The sequence below is a fragment of the Centropristis striata genome, chromosome 14, assembly GCF_030273125.1.
Source record: "Centropristis striata isolate RG_2023a ecotype Rhode Island chromosome 14, C.striata_1.0, whole genome shotgun sequence".
Classification (NCBI taxonomy): Eukaryota; Metazoa; Chordata; class Actinopteri; order Perciformes; family Serranidae; genus Centropristis; species Centropristis striata.
This window is the reverse complement of record NC_081530.1, coordinates 11,031,555-11,059,478: the sequence shown is the minus strand read 5'-3', so window position 1 is coordinate 11,059,478 and position 27,924 is coordinate 11,031,555. Positions and strand designations below refer to the sequence as shown.

Genomic DNA, 27,924 nt, shown 5'->3' with positions numbered 1-27,924 from the left:
CCGAAGAGGGATTTATTCATGTTTTGTGTACTGTTTGGCTTGGCAAGTCAGCCTTATTTGAGGACTAAACTAACACTTTTTTTTTTTTTGCCACAAAGTACTTCAAAAGTGAGTTCTCACCCATAGATTGTAAAGTAGCAGGTTGCCTAGCTGCAGGCTTGTTCTGCACTGGGCATGCAGGCCTATACTGGTGCACAAGTACTTTATTTCTGTTGTTTTTTAACTTGTGTGTCATTGGTGTTTAGGCTGTTTGAGCTTTGCAGTGTGTTCACATTTCAATATATATTGTGGAAACTGTGAAATTGAACAATGAAGTACAAGCAGGACTAATCCGGGTGGCTTTCCCCACATTATACTGCTGAGCAGGGCTGTAGTACTGGAGTCTGGTCTTTGTCTCAGGAAGACTGTTTTGACTTCTTGCCCTCTTGGTCTCAGGCTCTGCTATAAGTTGTTCCTAACTGCTGATTCAAGATCAGTTGTGCAAAAGGTGTCTGAGTTTACCAACAGAATGCATTAAATTAGTCTGATGTTAGAATATGGCTCGGATTTCTTTCTCACCACCCTAACACCTTCATCACTATATAAGCATTAGAAAGACATGGTTCATATTAGTGGTCGACCGATACAGGTTTTTAATGCCGATACTGATTATTTTAACATCAGTCTTAACCGATCCCCGGTATTTGCTGCCGATTTTTTAGGGCCTATTCTTGAAGCCGATATTGCCTTTTCTCCCTCCATTTACATGATAAAAATGACACAATGATAACAAATGTTACACAAGTCTCAATTTAAACAAAAAAAGAAACATGTGTTAACAAAACAAACAAAACACATTAACAGTTGGATAGCAAACAATGTGTATGTTGTTCTAGGCCTCGAGGTGGTGGCGCCTCAGATGATCCACATATTCGATGCGTTTTTCTTTTTTCCAGTATCAGCAGCAGCTCACCAGAGAACGGCAGATGTTGCACCGAGCCTTGCCTGCTGTTGGCTCAGTGAAATGGGCTAAAGTAAAAAACGCAATTATCGGCCTTCCGAAATATCAGTCGACCTCTAATTCATATTATTTTTATTTATTTATTTATTTATTTATTGGCATTTTCATGCTTTATTGAAAGTGACAGATAGAAAGGGGGAGACAGAGGGGAGGACATGCAGCAAAGGGATCTCAGGCCGGATTCGAACCCGGGTCCGCCGCAGCAAGGACTCAGCCTTAATGGTACACGCTCTACCAGTGTGAGCCACCGGGACGCCCCTCTAATTCATATTATAGTCATGAAAAGGACTTGATTGGCCCTGGTCTAGGTCTTAACTTGGTTGCAACTGCCTTTGAACGGTCTTGACTCGGACTACATGAAGTCGGTCTGGACTACATCCCTGCTGCTGATTGTCTTTGAGTGAAATCAATTCATATGACTGGTATCATGTTGCTTCTGTAGTAAAGTAGGGGTTAGTGATAGTTCCCATCAAATCAAATAGCCTTTATTGTTTTTATATAGGCAACTATACAAAAAATTGAAAGTGCCACTACATAAGGTGCATAGTTATGACAATCATAACACAAAACAACATGAGTAAAAACATTTAAAAATACTGAGCTAAACAAGGACAAAACTAGGACATGTGATGTAATAAATAAGTATAAAAATTAACAAATCACTACTGAAAATGCTATAATTTATAGATGAAGTAGATTGTATGTTTTGCACATATCAATTGTATTGCACATGTCCATTTTATTGCATATTTTAATTAATTTATCCTGTGTGGGTGTTGAGAGTTCTGACAGCCCAGAGAAAGAAGCTGTTTTTCATCCTGCTCGTTCTGCATTTAAGTTGCATTTGTAATAATGATTTCCAAGATTAACAGGCAGTTAGGTCTTGATTTGTATCTAGCAGCCATTCTGGAAAAAAAGTGAATGTAAACTGTAGGGTTAAAAACAATTTGAGGCATGTGTGACAAATACCTTTGAGCTGAAAACTGTTCTGAGGCCAAGAATGGTCTTCCATTGTTAAATCTGGTGGTGGCTGGTTCAGCAGTTTTCAACAAGCATGCGAGTAGGTGATAAAGTTCTGTTTTACAGTCTAACCCAGCAGAACAATGCACCAAAACTACTAAGATTGAGGTCTTGACACCCCTGCTCTCTGAGTCAGTGGATCAGCCCTGTCCACCAGCACACAGCCTCAGAGAAACAAGCAACTTGATTGTAATCAAAGTTATGAGACTAGCACTCTGTGTAATACTACAGAATATGCCTTGCCTGGGTAAGAGTTATGATAATATACCCTATATAGCACTCTAATGATCCCTCAGGGCATCTAAGCAAGCAGCTTTAAATCAATAATCCTTTCTTCGAGCTTTTGAGAAACATGCAATTTTCAGACAATTCCGTATAAAAAATGCACATTTAGATGCCTACTGACTTAACATGACCTTAGGCATCCAAGATTTAATTACAATGTGGTTCTATACATAGAATTTCATTTATAGTATGTACAACACTGATTCCATATTATATTATATATTTACAAAAGTAAAGTAAAAGTGTTTCAACAGTTTGTTTCTTTTTCTTGTGAATAGGAAAACACTACAAGAACACAGAAAGTACACTGAGGTTGGCCTTGAGGTTAGGAATCTGGCTTGTGACCGGAGGGTTGCCGGTTTGAATCCCAGGACTGACGGGACAAAGGACTGTAGTGCCCTTGAGCAGGGACACAGCTCCCTGGGCACAGAAATGTGCTGCCCACTGCTCCTAATTTAATAAATTTACTAGATTAAAGTGCCAAATCTACAGGAAAAAAAGTCTCAGATTTAAGAGATTTAGAGTGGCAAATCTGCTCAAAAATAGTCGCAGATTTACAAGACAAAAGTGGGGAAAAAACCAATTTTTTTTTCTCGCAGATTCACCACTTTAAATCTCATAAATCTGCACTTTTTTCTCAAAATATGACCCCCCTCCCCCAGGTCATTATGTTTTTTTTAAACATTCTGGCTGTATGTAATATCCTCCGTTATTCTCTATTCAGCTATTTATGAACATTGGGACGTCACCGTGATCACGACTCGCAACTGAAACCACAAACTGTCAGGTGGCTGCATGGCGTTCAGGTCTGTTCAGGCCGGTGTTGGTGCAGAAATGTCATCTGTTGCTCTTATGTGATAGTTTCACTGCATGACTCATGACTTAAACACAATAATGGCTTTGGAGAGCAGTTGCATTTTGATTCTGAGGGGCAACAAGTCCTGATATTTTCCTGTTGGTGTTTTACAAAGACAAAAAGGTATTTTCTATTATCCTATTATACACTGTAAAAAAAAGCAAAAAAAAATGTTTTTACGGTAAAAAAAAACGTCAACTGTAGTTGCCAGAACTTTGCCGTAATAAACACGGTGCAACTTTCAAGCAAAAGCACTGAATTTTTATTTCTTTGTAGAATTTATATAGATGATTGAAATAATAATTACAGGGCCAAAAAAAAAAATCTTTTTTTTCAGTGTATATTTCACGTTTAAGATTGCCATTTTTATTACATTTTTACCTTATAAATAAAAATAATTTCCATCAAAAGAAACGCTGTTCTGCCATATAATTGACAAGAAAATACTTTATAAATGCTGCATAAATTGAAGATTTTACCATTTAATATTACAGTATATTTTTGTTAGAGATATGGTGTTTAGTACATTTAACAGTGAGAAAAAGTATTTTTACAAAAAATAAATGCAAAAATTACAGTGATGGCTTGTATATATATTACAGTGTATTATATACATTTACAGTGTTTCATTGTTACTGAAACTGAATTAACCCATTTATAATTTTACAGTCTTTTACTGTCACGGTTTAAGAGTTTCTCAGCGTAAAATCTACAGGCATTTTTTACAGTGTAGCTGTTATCAGGAAACTGTGTTACTACAGGAAAAAAAAACTGGAAGAGAAATGCAGGAAACCTTCCAGATTACCGTTTTAATTGAAATGAAAAGTTGTACAATGGAGCTTCCTTTAAATGCACGCTGGAATTAATGGAAAATCTATGCATGTCTCTTCTTGACAGGCCTTTGGACTCCATCCCTCTAATTTCCTACTTTGTCAGTCTACGTGCCACTCAAGATGTAATGGTCTGTAGTCATTTAATTTGTCCGTTGTCTCCGCAGGTCATCTTTGAAGCGACCGTTTCCGAGGAGCGACAGGGCTACATTGCCTTGGACGACATTGTGCTGCTCAATTACCCCTGTTGTAAGTACCCGTTCTGCACTGCTCATAGCATACCTGCTGACCTTTACTGAGCCTGGGGAAAGTGGCCGGCTGAGCAAAAGAAAAAGCCCAAACCAGGAAGCTTCATGGACAGTTCCCTTAACCCTTTGGAGTTTGGGGCTATTTTGTCGGTTTTTGACTCCTTTTCATTCTGCCTGTATAAACCACTTAAAACGTGTTCACCCTGCCATGTTGGAATCATTGTTTTCAGCACAACCTCACCTATATGACCTGATTATTATTTTTTTCATTTTGACTTACTGGATCAGAAAAAAACACACATAAAAACCACTTTTTTTTTTGCAAAATAACCCATATAAAAACACTTAAAACACACCGAAAACACATACATTTTATTTATTTTTACAAAAACCACCCAAAAAATTACAAAAAACTCACATAAAACACACACAAAAACACACAGAAATGACTAAAAACACACATAAAATACACATTTCTTTTTTCAAAATAACCCATATAAAAACACTTTTTTTTTTTTTTTTTTTACAAAAACCGCCCGAAAAAAAACCCCACACACATAAAACACACCCAAAAAGACCCAAAAACCCCCACAAAAAAAAACCACACAAAAATTGACAAATATCACACGAAAAAACCATTAAAGACAAAATATTGTAATGAAAATGCTGAATGCAAACGGCAAAATGTGAAAAACCTGCAAAAACTTACTCTTTGGTGAGGTGTTTTTTTTTTACCTTTGCTGAAAAGAGTTGATGCACTAAATTGGATATGGAATCTTCTAAAAAAGCTGACAGCAGGGCTCCATGCTGCTTCGTTTTTACATTGCAACGTCATGAAGAAGTCGTGCTCCGGTGCTTCCGTGGACTCCAGAGGGTTAAGGTGATTGAAGACTATGAGGCAACCTGGCTGACGGGGGGCAACTGAGGCTTATATCCCCGCTACCTGTCCAAGTCACAGCCACAGTACCCCAGCAGGACGCTTCTCTTTTGTCCGGGCAGAATGTCTGACCTTTTCCTCTGATTGCTATGCTCCCAGCCGGGTGCTTTTAAAGCTAATGTGATGTTACAGGCAGGAAAAGGACAGCTAGTGGTTGTACTTTGATCCTCTGGGAGTTTTTTCTTTGGGACATCAGTGGGTTGAAGCTTTATGAATGCTGGTAGCGTTACAGTATGTTCTGTTCTATGACGTCGGTCATTTTACCCCCCACGGTCCTTTAGTACTCAGGCTCGGTGTAGATGTTGTACCTTAATAACAGAGCCTTTTCTTTCACTGCTGTGCTGTTTTCAAGATGATTAGCGCCATTGGAAGTTCCGAGACAAACGCTCAATCTAATCTGATTGGAGTAGCAGTCCTTGTAAAAGCTGCAAAGACTCATGCTGACTTGAAAAAGTATATAACTCGGAGCTCAAACACAACAGAAAATACAATTCAACTGAAAATGGTTCTAACTTGGTTATCCATTAAGCTACCGGTTTGACCAATTATTGTGATGTGATGGAGTGTTTCATTTCATGTTACTCTATAATTAGTCAGTTCATTAACCTAAATTGAGTGTAATGCAGGGTTTTAATTAGACTCAACACATATAAAGATGATTATGTTGTTGTTGCCATTATAAATAGTTGATGTGGCATTTGTGTGTTGATTTCCAATTGTTTCTGAGAGGATTTTATTGCATCATGGTGATCTAATTTCAGTTCAGAGGCAGAAATTAAATTAAAAGCTTGAATCTTGTGATGTTTTAAGGATTTAATAGCATAATGATCAAATTTATGTATTAAAGCTGCACTAATGGATATTTTTACAGTAACAGTGCATGAGACGACGTATGAGTATATGCCCTACAAAGCCTAAATGCAGTAACTACATTTTTGGTCAAAATTTAGTTATAACTAAAAATTAACTCCTTGATGTCTGCTTTATCTTGTGAAAAGTTTAAGATTTCAATTTTGCATTAATTCAGAGAAATAATCATATAAAAAAACACAAAATCCAACTCAAAACCAAGCAGTACTTGGACTTACCACAGTCTGCTTTGGATATATATACTGATTTAAACATAAAAATAAGAGAAATTATATATTTGATAGGGAATTTATTATCTAGATAGTGATTAAGTAAAAAAATTAGATAAAATTGTATTAAGACTAAAATATAACATTTCTTCATGATAATATCTTTGAATAGAGTTGTTAAACACTTTTAAATACACTTATAACAAAATCAATTTGAAAATGTTTTTTCACTGAAAACAAAATATATATGCTAAAATTAATCAACATTGTAGTTAGTGCACTCTTTTTTTTCATCACTATTAGAACCTTTTACAGCAAAACCAGAGTGCAGTAACTACGTCTTTGAGGTCAAAGGTCAAATAAATTGCCATGATTTTTGAGCATAAAAATTACATTATCAAAACATGTAGAAATTAGTGTCATATCACTTATCTACATATAACCAATTTGGCTGGCCAGTTAAAACACGTTAAAAACTTTAAAGCAGCTTTTCTCAGTTTTACCTTGTGTAGTTACTGCAGTTAGACTTTGTAGGGTAGTGTAGCCTATGTACTTATGAAATGCTCCTCCGAAGCTAAAAGAAAAGTCTCAGGTGATTATACACTCATTGAAATCAATTTTTAGATCCCCCTAAATCTTCCAAACTTCTTCCTTAATTGTTTTGCCTGTACGGCCCATCAACTCCGCTCCTATCAACCCTGTTTTCAGCTGCAGCAGGAAAACTAATGGGAATCATTTTGTGTCTTCACATAGAATAAGTTTGAGAACAAAACTTTACACTGCAGTCAAAGAATAGATTTCAGAGCAAAACTATGGACACTGCAATCAAAAAATGGGTAACACTTTATATTAGGGAACACATATTCAACATTAATTAGTTGCTTATTAGCATGCAAATAAATAACATATTGGCTCTTAATTAGTCATTATTAAGTAGTTATTAATGCCTTATTCTGCATGGCCTTATTATACAACCAGTAAGACATTAACTAAGAGTTTTCCCTCAATAACTTCAGAATTATTGCTTATTAGTAGTAAGTAAGGAAGTTGTTGTATATGAGTTATGATCTTAATATGCTTTCCTTTGTATGGAGTTATAATATATAAGTATATATACATATACGTATCTACATAGCGGTGAATGAAACCATGGAAATGGCAAATAGCCACCTTCTCCAGATCTACTTGCACTAATGTACAGTTAGATTTGCATTTGTTTCTTTTTTTTATTTCTTAATATATAATCTATACCTATATATACTGCATTTTTATACAATTCATTCCTGTACATATTGCAATGTGATTCACCTAATTACTGCTTAAGCACTTTTGGTGAGATGCTATCTGCATTTCGTTGCTTTGTACTTGTGACATGTGCAATGACAATAAAGTTGAATCTAATCTAATCAAATATAATCTAATCTAATCTAATCCTAACAATAGCACTTGGCTTCAGTTGAGGTTTCCCTGTGGAGCAGTGTCTCATTGTGTCCAATCTAAAAACCCAACCAAATTCCCGAAACTTCTTAGATGAATCTTTTGTTGCAAAGCGTCCAATGTACAATTGGTGGGGCCTCATAGTCTCAAGCACTGAAACTATAGTTGTTTGTTTCTTTTTTCAGAAAAAGTATTGCTTTGTCAATCATTACTCTAGAAAGCGGGTCACTGGTAGACTAACATTGGTGCAAAGTGACCCACTTTGGGTAATGATTGACATTACAATCTACCAATCCTCATCCAACAGGATCCACCATTCAAAGGTCTGGAGAACTTCCTTACGTACTACTAATAAGCAATAATTCTGAGGTTATTGAGGGAAAACTCTTAGTTAATGTCTTACTGGTTGTATAATAAGGCCATGCAGAATAAGGCCTTAATAACTACTTAATAATGACTAATTAGGAGCCAATATGTTACTTATTTGCACGCTAATAGGCAACTAATTCATGTTGAATATGTGTTCCCTAATATAAAGTGTTACCAAAAAAATGTTTTATTGCAAGCCAAATAAGTTTGTGATAAAAATGTAAGAGTGGATATCTAATGGTTTTGTTTGCCGTTAAACTAAATCTCATCGGGGGGCCTTTAAAGGATGCAAGACACGTTTCTATCAGCCAGTCTGGATTGGAGTGACAGCTTGGCAACATTGCCACCACTCTGTCTTCTCCATGGACTCAACTCCCTTTGCCGTTTACTGACAGCGGATTTTGCCAAGTTGTCACTCCAGTGGAGCCTGGCTCATAGAGACGTGGATAACATCTTAAAGCATAGGTCCCGCCCATAAGACTTAGCTTAACAGTAAGAAAAAACTTTCACAAACAACATTTTTGGATTCCAAAGCAAACTTTTGGATTTGCAAGGAAAAGTTTGTAATCCAATGCAGTAATATACAGTGGTGGAAAAAATATGCAGATGTCTTACTCAGGCATAAGTACTAATACCACACTGTGAAATTACTCTACTACAAGTCCTAAGTGTTTTATGTGTTTTATAGATAGGGTTAATTTAAACTACTAAGTATACTGTTATGAGGTTTAATTTTTTAAAAATGATTCACTTATTAATCATGAAATGTAGTGGAGTAAAAAGAACAAAATTTGCCTCAAAATGTAGTCGAGTGGAAGTATAAAGTTACATAAAACGGGGAATACTCTAGTAAATTACAAGTACCTCAAAACTCAAGCACAGTTCTTAGTAAATGTACTTAGTACATACCACCACTGGTCATACATTTTTAATCACAAATTTTATTTGCAATAAAAAAAATTTTCATTGCTGTGTCCATAGTTTAGCTCCCAAACTTATTCCATCTGTTTTAATAACAAAGACACAAAAGTTGCCCCACATAGCGGGTTGGCATAGCTAACCGATTGTTCATTTTGTGATAAAAGCACCACATTTGGTACATATATAGCTTAATATATTTTGAAAAAGACTGGATATTGGGCCATTGCATATTCGCAATCTGATGACGATAGCGGCCATTTTGGAAAATGGCAGCCAGCTGTTACAAGTAGATAGAACCTGGGCCACCTCCAAGCTGCTGTTTCCATGTTTTTAAAACCACAAATATTAATTACATAAAAGTTCAAGTGAAAATATAGTTTATGACAATGTAAAACAATAAAAAGTTAAAGAAAATGCACCTAAATGTTGCGATTGAATGAATGATCTGAATGTTATAGTAATAATTGGAACCCCTTGGCGTTCCTATGTTCCGCCTGCAATATGTAATAACATTATAATGTAATGAGATGACCAATTACTTTGTAAAAGTCTGTAAAAGTGAGAATGAGTATTTGATTTGGTTCTCAGGGTTATAGGATCTAGAATATCTCCATTATTGCATGTGGGCCCAATGGGAAAGGAAAGTTTAACCAACTGCTGGCAGCCATTAAAAAAAAAAAAAAAAAAAAAAATGGCTACCACGGCAACCAGGGTCTGATTTTGTGATGGCCCAATATCCAGTTTAGTTCCCCATATAATTATCAACGCATCTGCCAAATTTGGTACTTCAATCAAATCAATCAATCAAATCAAAAAATTGATTGTCACTTGATTGGTACTTTTATCAACCATTGCTCTGATATATTGAGCTATGCCACCCCACTAATAGAAAAACTGTTTCAGCAAGAAAACATTGCAGCATTGCTGTCATGCGTCAACCACCTGCGGTGTATCCAACAATAATGACATTTGTATTTTTGCTCGTATTTCTGTCAAACCTTACTGCTCAGATCCATACTGGCCTTATGTGAGAATGGCAATATTGTTTTGTGGCTGCATAAATGTGGGAAAATGTTAATGAATGATAATGTAGGGGATTCATTAGCTCATGAAATTCAGATATCCTTTTCTGGCTCTGCTGAAAGACCAGGCAGGCTGCACGTTATAAATCATTGAATCCTCACCGGGGGATAGACAGAAGAACTGGAGTAACCCTTTCTAAAACCAGCGCCAATTGGCTTTTTTTTTTATTTTTTACCCAAGCTCATGTCAAAGTTTGCCACTTGACCTCTGTCACACCATCCTCAATTCGTTTCCATGGTGATTTTGGATGGGGTTTTTTTGGTGCCAGGGCCCTTTGATATGTGACTCAGTCTGGGTTTAGCCTTGTTGCAGATGGTTGCGCTTGGACCCACCACATGCCTATTAACTCACATTAGGGGATAGTATCCCTGCCAAAAACTGTTTTATATATGTACACTATTAATACATGAATCATAGAGCGCAACTGATGTCTACTACACATGTTCCAACATGGTCTCACAGGAATCGGTGGAATAGTCACAGATTCGCTTAACTCAAAATCCGTGGAACAGTCACAGAATCACTCAAATTTCTGTGAAACTGAAACAAGTTAATGACAGTCATATCCCGTGGCTATTCCAACATACAAAATGATTATGTACATTCACTGAGTGAATATTTAGAAAATAAAACATATATTTCTCGCTAGAAATGTGATCAAAATCCATTTTTATGCAGAAACTAAGTCAAAATATTGATTTTCTTTCACTAAATATGAGAGAACTGTCCGCCATGTTTTTTGTTCTGACCGCCAGGACCTTAAAAGTCACGTGACTTGGAACAAACCAATAGGAAAAAATATCCATGGAATAGCCACGGGATATGACTATATCTATATCTATATATATATTAACTTGCATTGTAGCGCAATCCGTGTCAGTTTCACGGAAATTTGAGTTATTCCGTGGCTATTCCACGGATTCCTGTGAGACCAGGTTCACATACACACTCATCTACTCACACAAACAAGTGCCAAGTACATAAAAGGCATGCATGTGCACAATCACATACTCTCTTGTACCAGCTGGTGTAGCTGCAGGAGCCGTCGTCCGTTACGACCCTTAAAAACACACACAGTCACACAAAGATGTAAGTAAACATTGGTAAGCTGGCATGAATTTCCCCACAGGCAGCGAGATTAATGGTATGCTCCCTTAGGAACGATTCAAGACAAAAGGCAACTGCTATTTCGTTTGCATTCCCACTCATTTGACATTTGTGTTGTTTTCCTCTGGAGTCCGTGCTTTCATTCTGAACACGTGTTTCAGTCAAGACCAATCTGTCCTGCATCAGGAATAAGAGGCAGCATTACTAATTTAGAGAACATCTCAGACAGTCCGAATGCATCTGAGACTCAATTTACCTTGCCTGTATATGTGTTTAGCTGTATTAATTAAGGCTAGACAGGTCACACATCACCACAGTGCTTTTAGATTTTAAATTACATTTTCTAACTAACTTTTAAAGCCTCATCCTCAAATGACTTCTCTTATAATTAGGGCTGTGAACGCTCTTCTTTAAAAGATGACTTGAGAGTTCACGCTGTTTTCCTCCCGACAAAATGTTCTGGCTGGCACCAAAACAAATGTCTTCAGGGTGTAGACGGGCGTGCAGACTTTGTAACACATGCAGGGTTTGTACATGTAGTTAGGTGTTGTTTAATATGCACCTGAGGAAATTTGTTACCGCAGAGCCCTCTCGCTCTGCTTATTGGATGGATACAGCATGAAAAAGACTGCAGAGAGCAAAGAGAAAATGAGCAATAGGTAAAATGTGAGATGCAATTTCTGTCGTCCCATTCTCAGCCAGATGTTGCAGTTAGTTACTGTGGAAACCAAGTGTCAAAAGCCAGTTTCTGCATCATTGGACGAGAAGAAACAATTTGCCCAGAACATATTATATTTAGACCACAGCAGGGGTTCCAGTTACTACGGTTCATCTCTTCGGCTATATGATGGTTATTACTGTCTCATAATTGTTATCATTTTTGTTTCATTGCCTGAGAAATCATTCCAGTGTGATGTAGGAGGCTTTAACTCCCCATGTAAACTGTGGTGGTGGTTTTTACATGGCTTTATGTGCAAGGGGGGCCACGTTCACATTGTTTCAACGCTGTTCAGGAGATTTAGGTTCAGTGATAAAAGGGTAGAAATTATCCTTTTTCTGTAGTAGAGAGATAAACAGCTGTTGTTAGCTTCCCACTTGTCATGTTAAAAAATGTTTTTAATCCTCAATCTGTCTTTAGTGCAGTCGAGAAGTTACTTTTTGAAGAAAAGTTGCACTTTAACTTTAAAATGCTTTACCACAATGTATTCTGACTAGGGCTGCAACTAACGGTTATTTTCATTGTCGATTAATCTGTTGATTATTTATTAAGATTAATCGATTTGTTGTTTGGTCAATAAAATTATGAAAAATATCAATCAGTGTTTCCCAAACCACAAGATGACATCCCCAAATCTCTTGTTTTGTCCACAAACCAAAGAGATATTCAGTTTATTGTCATAAAGGAACAATGAAACCAGAAATATTCACATTGAAGAAAATGAAATCAGAGAATTTGGACTTTTGTCTTTAAAAAACTGCTCAAACCAATTATTCGATTATCAAACTAGTTGACGGTTAATTTAATAATCGATTATTGTTCGATTAATTGAATAATTGTTGCAGCTCTAATTCTGACTGTAAAGAACATTCATCAACATGGAAACAATGTGGTTTGTATTGCATTCAGAAATTATATTTTATTATTATATATATAATTGTATATTTTTTTAAATGGAGCTTGACTAGCGACTAGCGACCCCCTTAGCGACTATTTTTCAAAAAAAGCAAATGGCAACAAATCCAGCGATTTTTTTGAAGATATTTTTTTGGCCATTTTTGGGCTTTATTGACAGAGACAGAGTGAAAGGGGAGAGAGGGGAAGACATGCGGGAAAGGGCTCCGAGTCGGATTCGAACCCGGGCCGCCCGCTTGTGCGGACAATGCCTCTATGGTATGCGCTCTACCAGGTGTGCCACCGGGACGCCCCTATTGGAGACTTTTTGACAAGTTCTTACTCTTCTTAACAAGCTGCAAGGTCGTATTCTCTTCTTAACGAGCCACGGGGGCCAGCGGCTCCTTAAGAACAGTAAGAACGAGTCGAAGCGGCACAGTCCTCCTGCAGCAGTCTCTCCCAGCTGCAGAGCCAGAAGGGATGTTAACCCCTTAGCGTCCAGTCTGCAAATTGCTAATAGGCTAACAGTTAGCTCTGTAGCAGTACAGTGTGTATGTGCTGCTGCTGCAGGAAGTGTTCACTTAGCGATCTCTGTTTGTTTACAACAAGCACCGGACACTCTGTGCACAGTTAGCGATGCCGGTTAATACACGATAACTATGTTTATGATCAGCGGAGACTCTGTGCATAATTAGCCATGCTGCTTTGTTTATGATCAGCTGCTGACATTGTGCACAGTTAGCGACGGCGGCCACAATTGTGTCTCCCTTGTTTAATCTGTCGCGACGATCGAAAACCATATATCACCTCCAGAGTCTCTAAATCCCTCTGGGGGCCTTTTTGCAGTGGAGAAATGCAAAGTGAGCGGACTTTTGAGAGGGCGTGGCCTGAGACTTTCCTGGTGGCCACTTTCCCTCTAAAGGAAATGCAGCTCGTTTAAGTTTTTATTTTAGTGGCGGTTCAGTTGTTTTTCTGCTGACAAAAATACGACTAAGAAATAGGGAGTGTTTTAAAATATAAATTTACTTTAATTGTGTTATGCATAAGCACAACATATACTGTCAGCTTTATTCCAAAGGTAATATAAACTCCTTGAAATGTGTTGCAGTTGAACTTTTGTCTTGTGTAAAAAGAGAGAACCTTGGGTACAAGCTTGATGATATACTGTGAGCCAACTTTTAACTTAATGCAAATGTTGGAGGCTTAGAAAATTCTTATAGAAATGCTAATTTCCCAAAGATAATTGTTAGATACAGTGAAGGCCACAATACATTTGAGTTAATGTAATGCATTTTGTAGCTTGACATATAGCCAAGCAAAGCATTAGTGAAATTGTTAAGTACCACTTCAAAATAGGTGCACAGTAATGAGAAAAGGGCAGCGCTTTTTTGCAGCAAATACCTGATGCTTGATAGTTTTCTTAACAGTGAGCCAAGGCTTTTCGACACATTGTCACAGTAGGAAAAGCACAGGTCTAAATAGTACAATGAATAATGGCTGAACTCCATTTAGCTGCTTCAGTTTCAGGGTCCTATTATTGAGCATGTTGGCTCAACTTGATGTTATAAACAATGGTGCATTCTTACTATGCAAAGTCAACATTGTTGCTTTTAAAAAGGTCTATTATCTACATGAGCTGCTATATTAAATTATTTTTTATACTATTACATTTTAAAGCATGGGTCTCAAACTCGCAGCCCGCGGGCCAATTGTGGCCCTTGTGATGATATTTTGTGGCCCCCACCTTGATATGAAAGTTTAATGTGAGTTTTATATGAATGGCACTTTACCATGTTGTGTGTGGAATGTCCCTTTAATTACTTTTTTTGGTAATTTTGTGTCTTTTTTAAAATAATGTTATGTCTTTTTAAATAATTGTGTGTCTTTTTTAATAATTTTGTGTCTTTTTAAAATAATTGTGTGTCTTTTTTTGGTAATTTTGTGCCTTTTTAGTCATTTTGTGTGTTTTTGGGGTCATTTTGTGTCTCTTTTTAAATAATTTTGTGTCATTTTTTGGTAAATCTGTGTCTTTTTGGTCATTTTGTTTCTTTTTTAAGTAATGTACTTTTTTCTGTCATTTTGTGACCTTTTTTGTCATTTTGTGTCTTTTTTTTTTGGTAATTTTGTGTCTTTTTTTGGTAATTTTGTGTCTTTTTGGTAATTTTGTGTCTTTTTTTGGTCATTTTGATATTGCCTCCAGCGGCCCACAGGTAATTTGAGTTTGAGGCCCCTGTTTTAAAGCATAATTCATGTGCAGATATTTTTTATGGATTTTATGGGGTGCTGAATAAAAAAAATCACATTTGCATTGGTGGTGTTTCTGCTTGTCAGAAGCAGTGAAATGTTATCGTCTGCATTGCAGTACCACAAATCATATCATGTCACACTGATGTATTAATGATACCACACACTGTATATATAGCTTCTTTGTGCTCTGCTACTTGCTTATTGATTAGAACTGAGCTGAAAATGACAACACTGACAATGGAATTGAGCCTCTACTCTTCCGAACAACGTAGCAGGGGGTCTGAACCACAAATTGGAAATGACAAGCAGATAATTTGACAAGAGAAGAAATATAATATACTTATTGTAAAAGCAAGCTTACCCTCCCCCATAAAGGTACCCTGTTAAGTTTTTGACCACTAGAGGCACTATAGGTCAATATTTTGATGAGTGGGTGCCAGTATTGTTCATATCTCATGTTCTATGTTGTTGATAAGGTGTTTTCCTCCAGGAGAACGGGGTTTGTGTCCCATGTGAAAACAAAAGTAAACATTGCTATATAAACATCACGGAACTTCCATGCCTCACATTTTGTGCAACACGTTTTTACGTACTATGTCACTTCCGGTAGTCATGTCAGTCAGGTAATTTCTTCACTTCAAGCATTTATGTACATTTATTTACTGTTTAAACTGTCTTTTATAAGTTCATACGTTTTTTTCCCCCTAAACCTAGGTTGGTTGTTTTGTAGCCTAAATTCACAGAAACTGCAGCCTTTTTTTGTGAAACCGTACGCATACACTAGTGCTCAAACATTTGGGGTCACCCAGAAAAAGTCTGTTGTTTTCCATAAAAAAACGACTGTTTTATTCATGAAGTGAGTATCAAAATGAATGGAAAATAGAGTAGAGACATTGAAAAGGGTAGAAATAATAATTTTACCTCTACAAATCTCCAACTTTACCTCTAGATACTCAACTAGCCTGAAGAACGATCTTTGTATTGCTTCTCAAATCAGAACAAAACAGTTTTCAGCTGAACCACTGACCTTAGGTTTAGGGCAAAATCCGTCTGGTAAGGCGTTATAAAAGACAGTAACAGTAAACAGTAAATGTTGAACTCAAAAATTTCAGATCACACCTCACCCCATTTACTCCTGGCGTTCCTCAGGGCTCTGTCTTGGGCCCCCTCCTCTTCATTATCTCCCTCCTCCCTCTCGGTCACATCTTCAGAAAATTTGGCATTAATGTCCACTTCTACGCTGTTGACACCCAGCTCTATCTCTCCTCCAAGCCCAACTCAGTCCTTCCTTCCACATCACTCTCCGACTGTCTCGCTGAAGTTCCTGGTTCACTGTGTCAACCTCGACAGCACTCTTTCATTGTTTTTATGTAGCTGATTGTGTTCTTGTTTTTATCTAGTGTTTTTTGCTGTGTTTGTAAGGTGACCTTGAGTGACGTGAAAGGCGCCCATAAATAAAATGTATTATTATTATTATTATTATTGTTATTAATAATAATAATAATAAATAAATGTACGCAAATGCCGGAAATTAGGTACTGACAACGGTAATGTGACTGCCTTAAAGTTACGTAAAAGCCCTTCAAAAACGTCATTCACATAACTTATGTAAACAACGTAACTTTAGTTAAAAATGGTTTACTTTTGATTTCACACAAGACGAAAACCCCGCTCTCCTGGGTGAAAAGTCTGCTGCTTGTGCGTCCCAAGAGGAAGAAAATGCATTTAACCTCTTTATTAGACTTTTATTAGAAAAAAACAAAATGTAAATGTATTATATTTGTTCAACAGAACTCCACAGGAGGAAATGAGCTGGTATATCACTACGCTGTGGGCTACCATATGGTGTTTGTGCACATTACAGTAAACATATGTAATGTTTGTGTATATGGACACAACTGGTGTCATTAACTATCTCATTTGATAAACACAATGCATTTCAACAGATGCATGTTGTTATCTTGTTCAGTAGAGTTATTTGGTAAAACCAGCCCTTTTTTGCTGTTTTATATTTGATTAAAAATTGATTTTTATAACAATCAGTATTCTTCAGCAACCATAGAAATACAGAATAAGGATATTGTGTTTGTGATAGGGCTTAAAAATGGAATTCAGATTCTAGATCCAGAAAGATCCTGATAAATGTGTAAAAGGGTACAGTATTTGATGTTGCTGTAAAAAAATTCTTTCTGATCATGGGGAACTGTCTCTTTCAAACTGAATGGAGAGAGCTTGTGTGTGTGTGTGTGTGTGTGTGTGTGTGTGTGTGGCTGAGTGGGTGTTATCTTCAAAAAATACCCGTCTTTTTACGTTTTTTAGTTTAATGTGCAGCCTTATGATCTGTATTTTCTTTATACAAGATTCTGCTAATGTGGATAAGATGATTCAACTTCCAAAAACAGCTTTAGTTGATATTTAGAAATTGACATAGCAAGTTTATTAAAGGTTTAAGGACCTTTTTAGAGGAATATTTTTTTTTAGGGTATGCATATGTACTCTGTGTTTATAATATATGTGCTGTACACATACATTCATGTTTATATCCAGGCCTGGTTGTACAGGCTCTGAATAAATTACACTTCACTTCTGTGTGTTAAATATATTTAGACAGTGACGCACAGCTCCAGATGTGGCACTTTCATCACTATGTGCGTGTGTGTGTGCCCTCCTTCCACAGACAAGGTGCCTCATTTCTCACGGCTGGGTGACGTAGAGGTGAACGCCGGCCAGAATGCCTCATTCCAGTGTGTCGCCACGGGCAAAGTTTCTGAGACTGAGCCCTTCCTCCTGGAGGTGAGAACAAGTGTGTGTGTGTGTGTGTGTGTGTGTGTGTGTGTGTGTTGGAACCTGGTCTCACAGGAATCCGTGAAATTGCCACAGAATCACTCAAATTTCCATGAAACTGACACAGATTTTGCTACAATGCAAGTTAATGACAGTCATATCCTGTGGCTATTCCATGGATATTTTTTTCCGATTGGTTTGTGTCCAAGTCACGTGACTTTCAAGTTTCCGGCGGTCAGAACAAAAAACATGGCGGACAATACAACACAACACTTACACTTCTTTTACAAAAGGTCCTGTCCTCTGATCAGTCGATCTCAGATCAGCACCCGCCTTTTGCTCCATAGACTGAATGCACAGATCGTTCTGCACCACAGACCTCAGTGGAGAGGCGCGATTTGTGATTTATAGTTGAAGGAAACATAATCTGTGACTCTCACATACATTGAGCGTTTATTGCACAAGTTCACACAGATTTGCACATAGTAAAATTTTGTCCACACGTTCACATTGTTTGATACAGGTACACAAATATGTTTTGCACCAAATATACTACAACAATAGGAGCAAAAATTTGTCAGTTTTTTAATCTGTGACTTGTAAAATAGGATTTGTGCACCTGTAATTAAGACTTTGTAAATGTGTTAGTGTTGTGTTGTATTTGTGGAGAAAAAAAAAATCTACAAGTACACAACTCATAGAGTATGTGACTTCAAATGTACTGATAGGCATACACAATCACTGCACACAACTACAAATTCAACTGTTAGAGGTGCTCAAATCTTTAGCACCAATAATACCTTCATAGTGTGTGTCTGTTTTATTATCTTTTCTGGAAGAGTATAGCCAGCATCTCAGCACCTGGAGAATAGAGTGGGATTGGTGATTGTGGGAGGAAGAAAAAACACAAAGGCAGAAGATAAAGACGTTTTACATGTTTGGCACTTAGTTGACAGTCTTATCCAGAACAGCTTACAGTAGTTCCATTTGCATGCGGCTGCTGGCCTCACTTCTATTAAAGTCTTATTCAAGCTGCTGTTTACTGCAGCTTTTTAAACTGTCACTGAGTCTAAACCAGTTAAGAGAATATTCCTGTCTGTAGATAACGTGCTCCACCAGACATAAAGTCTGAAGAACATTTAGATTCTTGTGATCCTTCTCTTTGAATAAGCAGTGAGACGTTTTAATACAGGCCCAAGGTCCCTGTAGTAATTGCGTTAGTAAGTTTTTCTTTTCTGCTCTAAATTTGGACATACTGAAAGTCTTTGACTGCATGCTTTGATAATCTGCAGTAATAGTTGCCAGGTTGCCATAGAGACAGAGGACATTGAAGCCCCGCCCTCTTCGGGAGGGGTGCCATTGACTTTGTATTGAAAGACGATATCTTCTTGACAATTTAATTCCACTAGCAGCCAAACAAAAACATGTCCAAAAGGTGCTGTGTGGTGAAATGAACTGCCAACAGGGTGAAGAACCCATAAGTAAGTTTTCAAAATCTGACAAACAGAAAAAAAAAAATACTTTTAAGAGGACAAAAGTGGATACAAACGTACAGGTGCATCTCAGTACATTAGAATGTCATGGAAAGTCCATTTCCAGTAGTTCAAGTCAAATAGTGCCAACCAATTATAGCCAATATTTCCATATTAAACATACTTTTTTTAAATTTTTAAAATTGGTCTTTGTAATATTTAAATTTTTTGAGACACCGAATTTTAGGTCTTCAATCATTATAATTAGAAGAAATTCAATATATTAAGACATTAAATGTTTCATTCTGTGTTTAATGGATCTATATAATGTGTTATTTCCACTTTTTGAATTTAATTGCTGACATAAATAAACTTTTCTATGATGTTTTAATTTATTGAGGTGCACCTGTATGCCATCCAAAAAAATAATCCATGGTTTTAGACAATCATGGGCTGAAACGCAAACAAATGTCTGTTTCCAGCTAAAACTATAATATTTAAGCATATCTATGATTATTTTAGCATTCTATATCTCCCAGAAAGGACAAGGTGGCTGTTAGATCATTTCCACTTTTGTTAAAAGTTCAGTTTTTCGGTTCATCAGATTCAAAAAACTTAGTTCTGGGTTCTTTGCCCTGTTGGGTAGTGCATTTCACCACTCAACAGCTTTGAAAAATCGTCAATGAGGCACCTTCATTCTATACAAAGTCAATGGTGAGCAGAGGTTTGTTTTCCCCTCTGGCATGGTCTTTGGACGCGTGGCTCTCTGTCTCTGTTGGTATCAGTTTAAGAAACTAACAACCAATTGTTGGCCTTTGGTTGCCATCAGTAACAGCCAACAGGGACAGTAAAATGAGAACCCACAAAAAAAAATACACATATATACACTACAGGCCAAAAGTTTGGAAGCAAGTTCAAATTTGTACAAAAAAAGATAATAGTTTTATTGGTTTACTTTGCAACAAAATAAACATGATTATTATATAAAATGTCCCGGTAACACTTTACAATAACCATCTAAGCCATGTTTATAGATGGTTTATAAACCAATTATTAACCATTTACAAAGTGCTATACATATTTAATATTTAGATGTTTTCAAACAATTTCTTAAAGGTATATGAATCATTTTTTTAAATAATTTACACACTTAACATTGGTGTTAAAAATGTTATGAGTGCAAAACTATTAATAAACTAATAATTATAATGTAATTGTTTGTTAATGGTAAAGTAACAATTTACATTAATAAACCATGTATTTGGCATTTATAAATTATAGTTCAACATTAATACATTTTCTATTTACCATTATAAATGGCCTATATACGGTTTATAAATGATGATTAAACTTTAATAAACTATCTGTTTACCATTTATAAATGATGGTTATTGTAAAGTGTTACCAAAGTCACTTATCAGAACACATTTAAACTATAATTTTTGGGTTTTGGGGTTTTTCTTGCTTAGACTTTGCTTTCTTCAAAGTAACCTCCTCTGGCTTTAACAACAGAATGGCATATACGAGGCATTCCTTTATATTTATAGGCAAACTCTCAAAAGCCAAAGAGCTGAAGTGAATAATGCAAACTGTTTGTTATTTTAATTCGTTTTTTTACTTTCCCACTGAAGTTGTGGCTTATTCAGTAATGACTGCATACTTCGTTGCTGATTATATTATTTTGTTCATGGGATGTTTGCCATCAGCTGTCAGATTTCAGAACAGCCTTCTGAGCTATTGTTAACTTGATTTTGCCATAATCTCCCGTAGAGACAGCTTCATACCAGCTCTGATAAACAAATGCTCCTTTCAAGTTAGGCGAATATAAATGTCCTGCAAAGCACAGTGAAACATCTGCTTGAGTCAGTATATCTGTCATCAACTAAACAGCGTTTAGATTATGTTGAATCTCAGTTGTTTTCGTTTGGGTAATGTTTGCTTTATTAATCAATTCGAGGCTAATTAGCTGTCAGAATAATGTCTGATCTTAGTATGTTACATGGTGATGTTCATTTTAATCATTATCTTAATTACTCAAAATTTAAGAGGTTGAATTTGGGCTCCTCCACCTCAGAACAAGAAATATAGCTGGGTGGAATTTAATATGTTGAATCAAAAGTCTCAGGTGTAGATATGCCAAAACATCTTTAAAACTTTCTTTAAAATAAATGATATTAAAATATATGTCAAGGTATATACCACCTAATAAACTGACAGCTCTATCTGACTCATGATTCTCATTATGTCTTGATTGGCAGCCAGAGCACGATGTTTTGGGATAAACATGATGTCCAAGCTGCTAACAAGGACGATACAGTGGAGTTTACAGCAGCCTGTGATTATTTAAATTATGCAGTAGCATTTCTATTAGTTAGTCAAAAACACTTGAGCACAACAAAGCTGTTTAAAAGTGAATCTGCTTGTTTCTGACTGTCTGAGGCAAAACACATCATTAAACAGATATCCCACAGCATAGTGGATATGGGTTTACAGAGGACTGTAATGATAGGATCAAACTACATGATATTTTTGCCTTTCAAGCTGATCACTTCTCACATTAAGGCTACCAGATGCTGCGTGAGTTATCTCCTCATATGATACACTACACTGTATAAAACGAGCAATTGTCATGCCAGACGCTCATTTTTGTTCACATCACCTCACATCTGTCGGGTCGGCCCATTATCAACTGAAAGTCTGGTGCAGTAGTTTCCAATTTGTGACCACATTTAGGGGAATCCTCAAAAGGGGACATCCTCCCTCACAAACAGAAGCGTCAAGACTTTACTTCTCAACGACGGCTTGTCTAAAGGTTCTCAATGCTGATAAAACAAATCTTATCTTGTTTTCTAACAGTAAAAAAAATGCCTCAAATGGTTCCCAGTGTCCACTATTGAGGGCAGCGAAATAGAGGTGGTTCATATATATAAATACTAGGGCCGGGACTTTAACGCGTTAATTAAGATTAATTAATTACACATAACTTAAAGCGTTAAAAAAATTGATTTTTAATCGCACCTATTTTTGCACTGCGGAACGTTTCTCACTGGATGAGTTTCAGGCGGACCGATTATACTGGAGCACCAACTAGCGTTGATGAGTTGAGACAACAACAAACCACAGTGAACATGAAGGAAGAAGCTGATGAGACGCTTTGGTTGGCCCCGTGGATGATGGGACATTTTGTTACAAAAAACCAACGGATGGAAGCGTCGATAAGAGCATGGTTGACTTGAACAAAAATAAATAATATTTTTGTTGCTTAAGCTTATGTATTCAGTCATTATTCAATGGTATACTAAAAATCCATGTGAAATAAATTACTTGTCACTGTTCTCAGGTCAAATATTTATATGCGATTAAAATGCGATTAATTTCGATTAATTAATTACAAAGCCTCTAATTAATTAGATTTTTTTTTTTAATCAAGTCCCGACACTAATAAATACTTAGGAGTCTTAATTGATGACTCACTTACCTTCAAGCCAAATATAGAACATTTTGTGAATAAGCTGAGGCTAAAATTAGGTTTTTATTTTCAAAGTAAGTTGTGTTTTTCTTTGAATATAAAAAAGCATCTTGTCACTGCAACATTTTTATGTGTGTTGGATTACGGACATCTTCTGTACATGAATGCTGCTGCATTGTACTGTACATTGTTTTCCACTCCACACTGAAGTGTGACTGGCGCTCGTTTAATGACATCATCACCATCTGTTTATTTCAAGGAACTCCTAATATGCTTCTATGAATGGAAACATGCATTCATTTGCATTTTCTTTTGCTGACTTTCTCGAAATATGATTGGAATTTGTACAACGTTTGGGTTGAAACCTGTCGAGATGTTCCGAGGGAGGTTTGCCAGGTCTGGAATCATTTTTGAAGTTATATTATATATTTCTTAAGCAATATTTCTGCCGCTTAAGGCACTTCCTGGTTTGCCTCCCTGCTCAGACCCGGAGGTTGCCGCCTGTTATGACCTATTGTCTGCTGCATATAAAGGCATATGCATTTACATAAACATTTTTTAAAAAGTAATCTAAATCATTGCCAGATGATAACCAGTGCGTTCTAAGAGTGCATATCGCCCGAATGCCAAAATCTTGTCCCGTGCCTTTTTGTTTTGAAGCTGGACCCCTATTGCTAAGTCAGGATATCTTTGCTGCATGACTTTTTGCTATTCCTTTTAAAATGCTGTCCTCCCAAGTCCCCCAACTTAATAGATATATAACACCAAGGCTCCAATAAAATTAAATAGAATTTCCTGATGACAAAGAGCTGGATCCACCTCCTCTGACCTTGGGATGAAACATATAGTAAGTTTTAAAGAAAATTGTTTCCATTATCTTAACTGTTCGCGTAGTGCCAGTAATAATAGTGTAATATGATAATGTTAAATAATTCAGTGAGTTTGTGACTCTGAGTTCGTCTTTTAATGGTTCTGTTGTTGCAGGGAAATGAGTCATTTGAGGCTTTGGGAGATTATTAAGTTTGCGCCTGTGCTTTTGTAGCCGTTTGATTGTGGTGGCATTTAGTTTACTAAAGCCCCTAAAGTCATTTCTCTCACGCACCAACTGAAAATAGTTTCAATTTTCCTAGTTTGAATATGAGCTAATATTAGTCTTCAAAAATCCATCCCTGAATGCCTCCACTCTTCGTCTGGCCTTGAAGCCTGCACATGTAAGTGCTTTTGAAATGATGGCAGCAGGGAGAAGGCGCTTTGCAAATGAGATCTCAGTATACTTGGTGATCCATCCCTTGTGTTTCCACCCGATTTTATTTTACACCCCCCTCCTCTCTCGCTTTTCTCTGAATTGAAGCCTTTGAAGATCATCGGCATGTGAAAGAGACATTTTTATCAGTTTCGGAGTTTGCGACTTTGTTGACGGAGCTACACAAACACAAACACACACCGGAAGATGCAAACAAACAATACAAGCCTTGTCTTTTGTAATTTGACAGTACGCTGCAGTGAACTCCTCTTCGTAAGTCAACGCTCGCTCCTCCCAACTTTTCTCATTAAGAGAAAAAAAAACTGGTAACAGCTAAATAGAGATATATCACAAACCATTACTGCCTTCTGTTCCTCCATTTGTTGTTGGGGCTCGTTTGATCATCAACACCGAGTCTGCTAATTGCTGCTTTCTCTTTGATCTCCCCGGTGCTGCAGAGGTCCTCTCTGGACCAGTCTGAAGCATGCTCTCCTCCACTCTTTCTTCTATTTAGGTAGTCCAAACAAATTGTTAGCATAATGTTTCTTAATCAATTTGCATCATATTTCCTTCCGCTGTCCTCTGGTCCAAGCTGTCTCAGATGCTATTTACATCCTCTACATGAACGACTCCAAAGCCGAATTAGTGATTGCAGCAACTCTTAATTATGATATGACGCGGGGCTCGCTGCCAGACAGGAATGGCAGCAGACTTGGCCAATGGAAGCATTTATTTGCTTTAAAAGCCTGCAGGTGGACTTTAATGTTGGATACAGTTTTTAGACAACTGATGTGAAAAATCAAAAATGTGCATGTTGCACTATGAAGAGTCACTTCAAACTGAGTAATCAAAACAAAAAACACACATTCATTTACAGAAAACACATTTGATTGGTACCAACATTGGAATAAAAGCTATATTATAATGGCTTGAAGCAGTACACTGTAAAAAATAATCTGTTTAATTTACAGTAAAATACCGGCAGCTTTGGTTGCCAGAACTTCACCGTAAAAAATACAGTGAGTGGGTTTTCTACTTTACATTTAATACAAATACAAATATCTGTAATTTGGACTAAATATTCCCGTTATTTTTAGGGGTAATTGTGTCATTGTGACATCATAGTATTTCTCCATTAACTTTACATGAAAAGTTATATTTTTCATAAGTTTCCTACAGTTAATGACTGTAAAAGTAAAAGTTTTGTGCTATTCTTTGATTTACGGTAATTTAAAGTGTCTACTACGTGATATACAATTTTTAATTTCACGCCCTAATTCTGATGTAATTTGACAGTGTTTTACTGTACTCTACAAACACTTTTTACAGTGTAGTAGCCAGCTACTGTACATCAAATTAATAATTTTTCCAGCACCGCTCCCCCCTCTTCCTCCTAAACCAATTCAAACACGCGGATGTCAAACCCACTTACTTGTGAAAAGCGAGAGCAGGCGACAGTTTACATAATAATCTGCTTATTCTGTGAGAGAGCTGCATATATTACAGCTCGCACCTGGAACCAGATTCCCTGTCCCACTGGTTGAGCCAATTGCCAGTGTGCCCGAAGCGCTGACACATTAGCATGGCGAGAGATGAGGAGCTGTCAGCTCCAGCCCCTGTGCTGGAAACAACAACCCAAGAGGCCTGTGTCACCAGCCTCACAAGTGAAAACACTATTGTTACGGGTGACATTTATCACGCATTTATTATCTCGCCCTCCCATGTAGCTAATTCTAATCCCCCTTTGTCTTCCTGTCTGCCTCTCAGCCTGCCGACCGTTTTTAATCACTTGAATAGACTTCAGGTAAATGTGCGGCCCGGTTGCTCATTCCTGCTTTTTCTCTCTGTGTGGTGTCAGCGGAGGAACAGCGTGGTGCTGGACACGTCCTTGCTGTCTCGGTTGAGCCATAAACGGCTAATGGCGACTTTCCAGGTGGAGGCGCAGCGTGGGGAGCAGGACCTCTACCGTTGCATCACCCTGTCCCCCAGGGGCGCCGCCGTCTCCAACTTTGGAGAGCTCATTGTCAGAGGTAAGCTCGTTTTAGCAACATGTGACTAATTTAACCCTTTGATGCACAACATGTTGACACCCCTTCTAATGTACAACATGGGTCAAAAATTACCCGCATTCATTTCCATGTTGTTTAACCCTTAATAGGGCACTCATTGAAATACTTGCGAATTCCAAATTTCAACGCTAGAGAATATTTGAGGATATTGCGTACTACCAGAATGTGGACTGTGGAATGTGTAAAAAAAATAATACGGCGCCGGGGGAGGGGGGTAATATTTTGAGGAAAAAGTTTATGAGATTTAAAGTGGTGAATCTGCAAGAAAAAAGTTGCTTTTTTCCCACTTTTTTCTCGTAAATCTGCAACTTTTTTCCCACAGATTTGCCACTTCAAATCTCTTAAATGTGCGACTTTTTTTCTTGTAGATTTTCCACTTGATTCTAGTAAATTTGCAACTTTTTTCTCGAGATATTACTGGTATAACCAAATAAAATAGTATTCTGTATAATCCTTTATATCAGTTGATTTTAAACTCAAATTTTAAATAAAAACAAATGTTTCAATTGCTGAATGAAAAGTATTAAAAAAATGGACAAAACAGCCCAAGACTCCAAAGGGTTAATGGAATTAGTGACTATAATTACTGAATTTCATGTTTTAATCATTGCAATAACTCCCAAAGAATAATAATAATGTTAGTCTTAGTTTTACTAAGACACCCGGTGGACCGACAGTGATCTCTGCCAACATTATGTCTTTAGGAGCTTATAGCTCCACTTAGCTGTCTGTTACGCTGGAGTGGAGACACTGGTAGCACATAAAACTTAATAACCTAATGCATCCTTTGGCACCAACATGTCATGCTAGCTTGGCAGGAGATTTCCGATAGGGAAGAACTTGCAGCCTATACCCATTTTCAAAAGGCCCTTAGACATTAGGATGTCAAGCTATCTCTATTAAAATTGCTTCTATGCATACCCACAATTCATGCCCACTGTATGCAAATACCATGCAGGCTGGTGCAATGTGTAAAAAAACATACGGAGCCGGGGGAGGGGAGTAATATTTTGAGAAAAAAGTTTACGAGATTAAAGTGGCAAATCTACGAGAAAAAAATGTGCAGATTTATGAGATTTAAAGTGGTGAATCTGCAAGAAAAAAGTTGCTTTTTTCCCCCACTTTTTTCTCGTAAATCTGCAACTTTTTTCGCACGGATTTGCCACTTCAAATCTCTTAAATGTGCGACTTTTTTTCTGGTAGATTTTCCACTTGATTCTAGTAAATTTGCAACTTTTTTCTCAAAATATTACCCCCCCACTGACATCCACTGAAGTTACCAAATATAGTTCTTTGCCCGATAAAGGGCAAAAAAAAAGACAATCTATTAATACGATATAAAGTGGCAAGGAGTTCACTCCAGAGCGGCTCTGAACAGGACAGATTTCTCTAACACATTAGTATTTGCCCTGGGCAAAGTAAACCTTCCCTCAGTAGCATGTCTCGTCAGATAATTATTTCGACTCCACTGACGTGAGAAAAGACAATACAAAAAGTTTGAAGACTTATTTACAATATTATTCCTGAGCAAGTTCAACAAAACTAAGAGCTTCTTCGAATGATAGTCAGCCAACCAAGTTGCTCATGCATATGTGTCACATTTGTTCTATAAGAACACTGTAAGACACAGCATGCTGCTTTATTTTAGAGTGACGCACACACATTAATAGAGATCTTCTCATCTTACACTCAAAAAGAAAACTGCTAATCTCCTTTAAACAAACACACGTTCACAATGTCTCTTGTTTCATATTCCAGTGAATAATGTCATAATAAATAATGTGTGTAAGCAGGTGTAGTCACTGTATAATGTATCCATCAACCGTGCCTTTGCTCACAAACAAGCACACATTTCC

General features: G+C 37.0%; 1 protein-coding gene across 4 annotated transcripts in view; it reads left to right on the top strand.

Annotated features, from left to right (window-relative positions):
- The window catches only part of LOC131985023 (receptor-type tyrosine-protein phosphatase U-like), a 321,313-nt gene that overhangs the window by 172,034 nt on the left and 121,355 nt on the right, over positions 1-27,924 (top strand). For all 4 annotated transcript variants that reach the window (XM_059350038.1, XM_059350037.1, XM_059350036.1 and 1 more), the window contains exons 4-6: positions 4,159-4,240; positions 17,709-17,824; positions 25,858-26,029. In XM_059350038.1, coding sequence (XP_059206021.1) covers positions 4,159-4,240; positions 17,709-17,824; positions 25,858-26,029 — 370 coding nt within the window. The remainder of the gene's footprint in view (positions 1-4,158; positions 4,241-17,708; positions 17,825-25,857; positions 26,030-27,924) is intronic.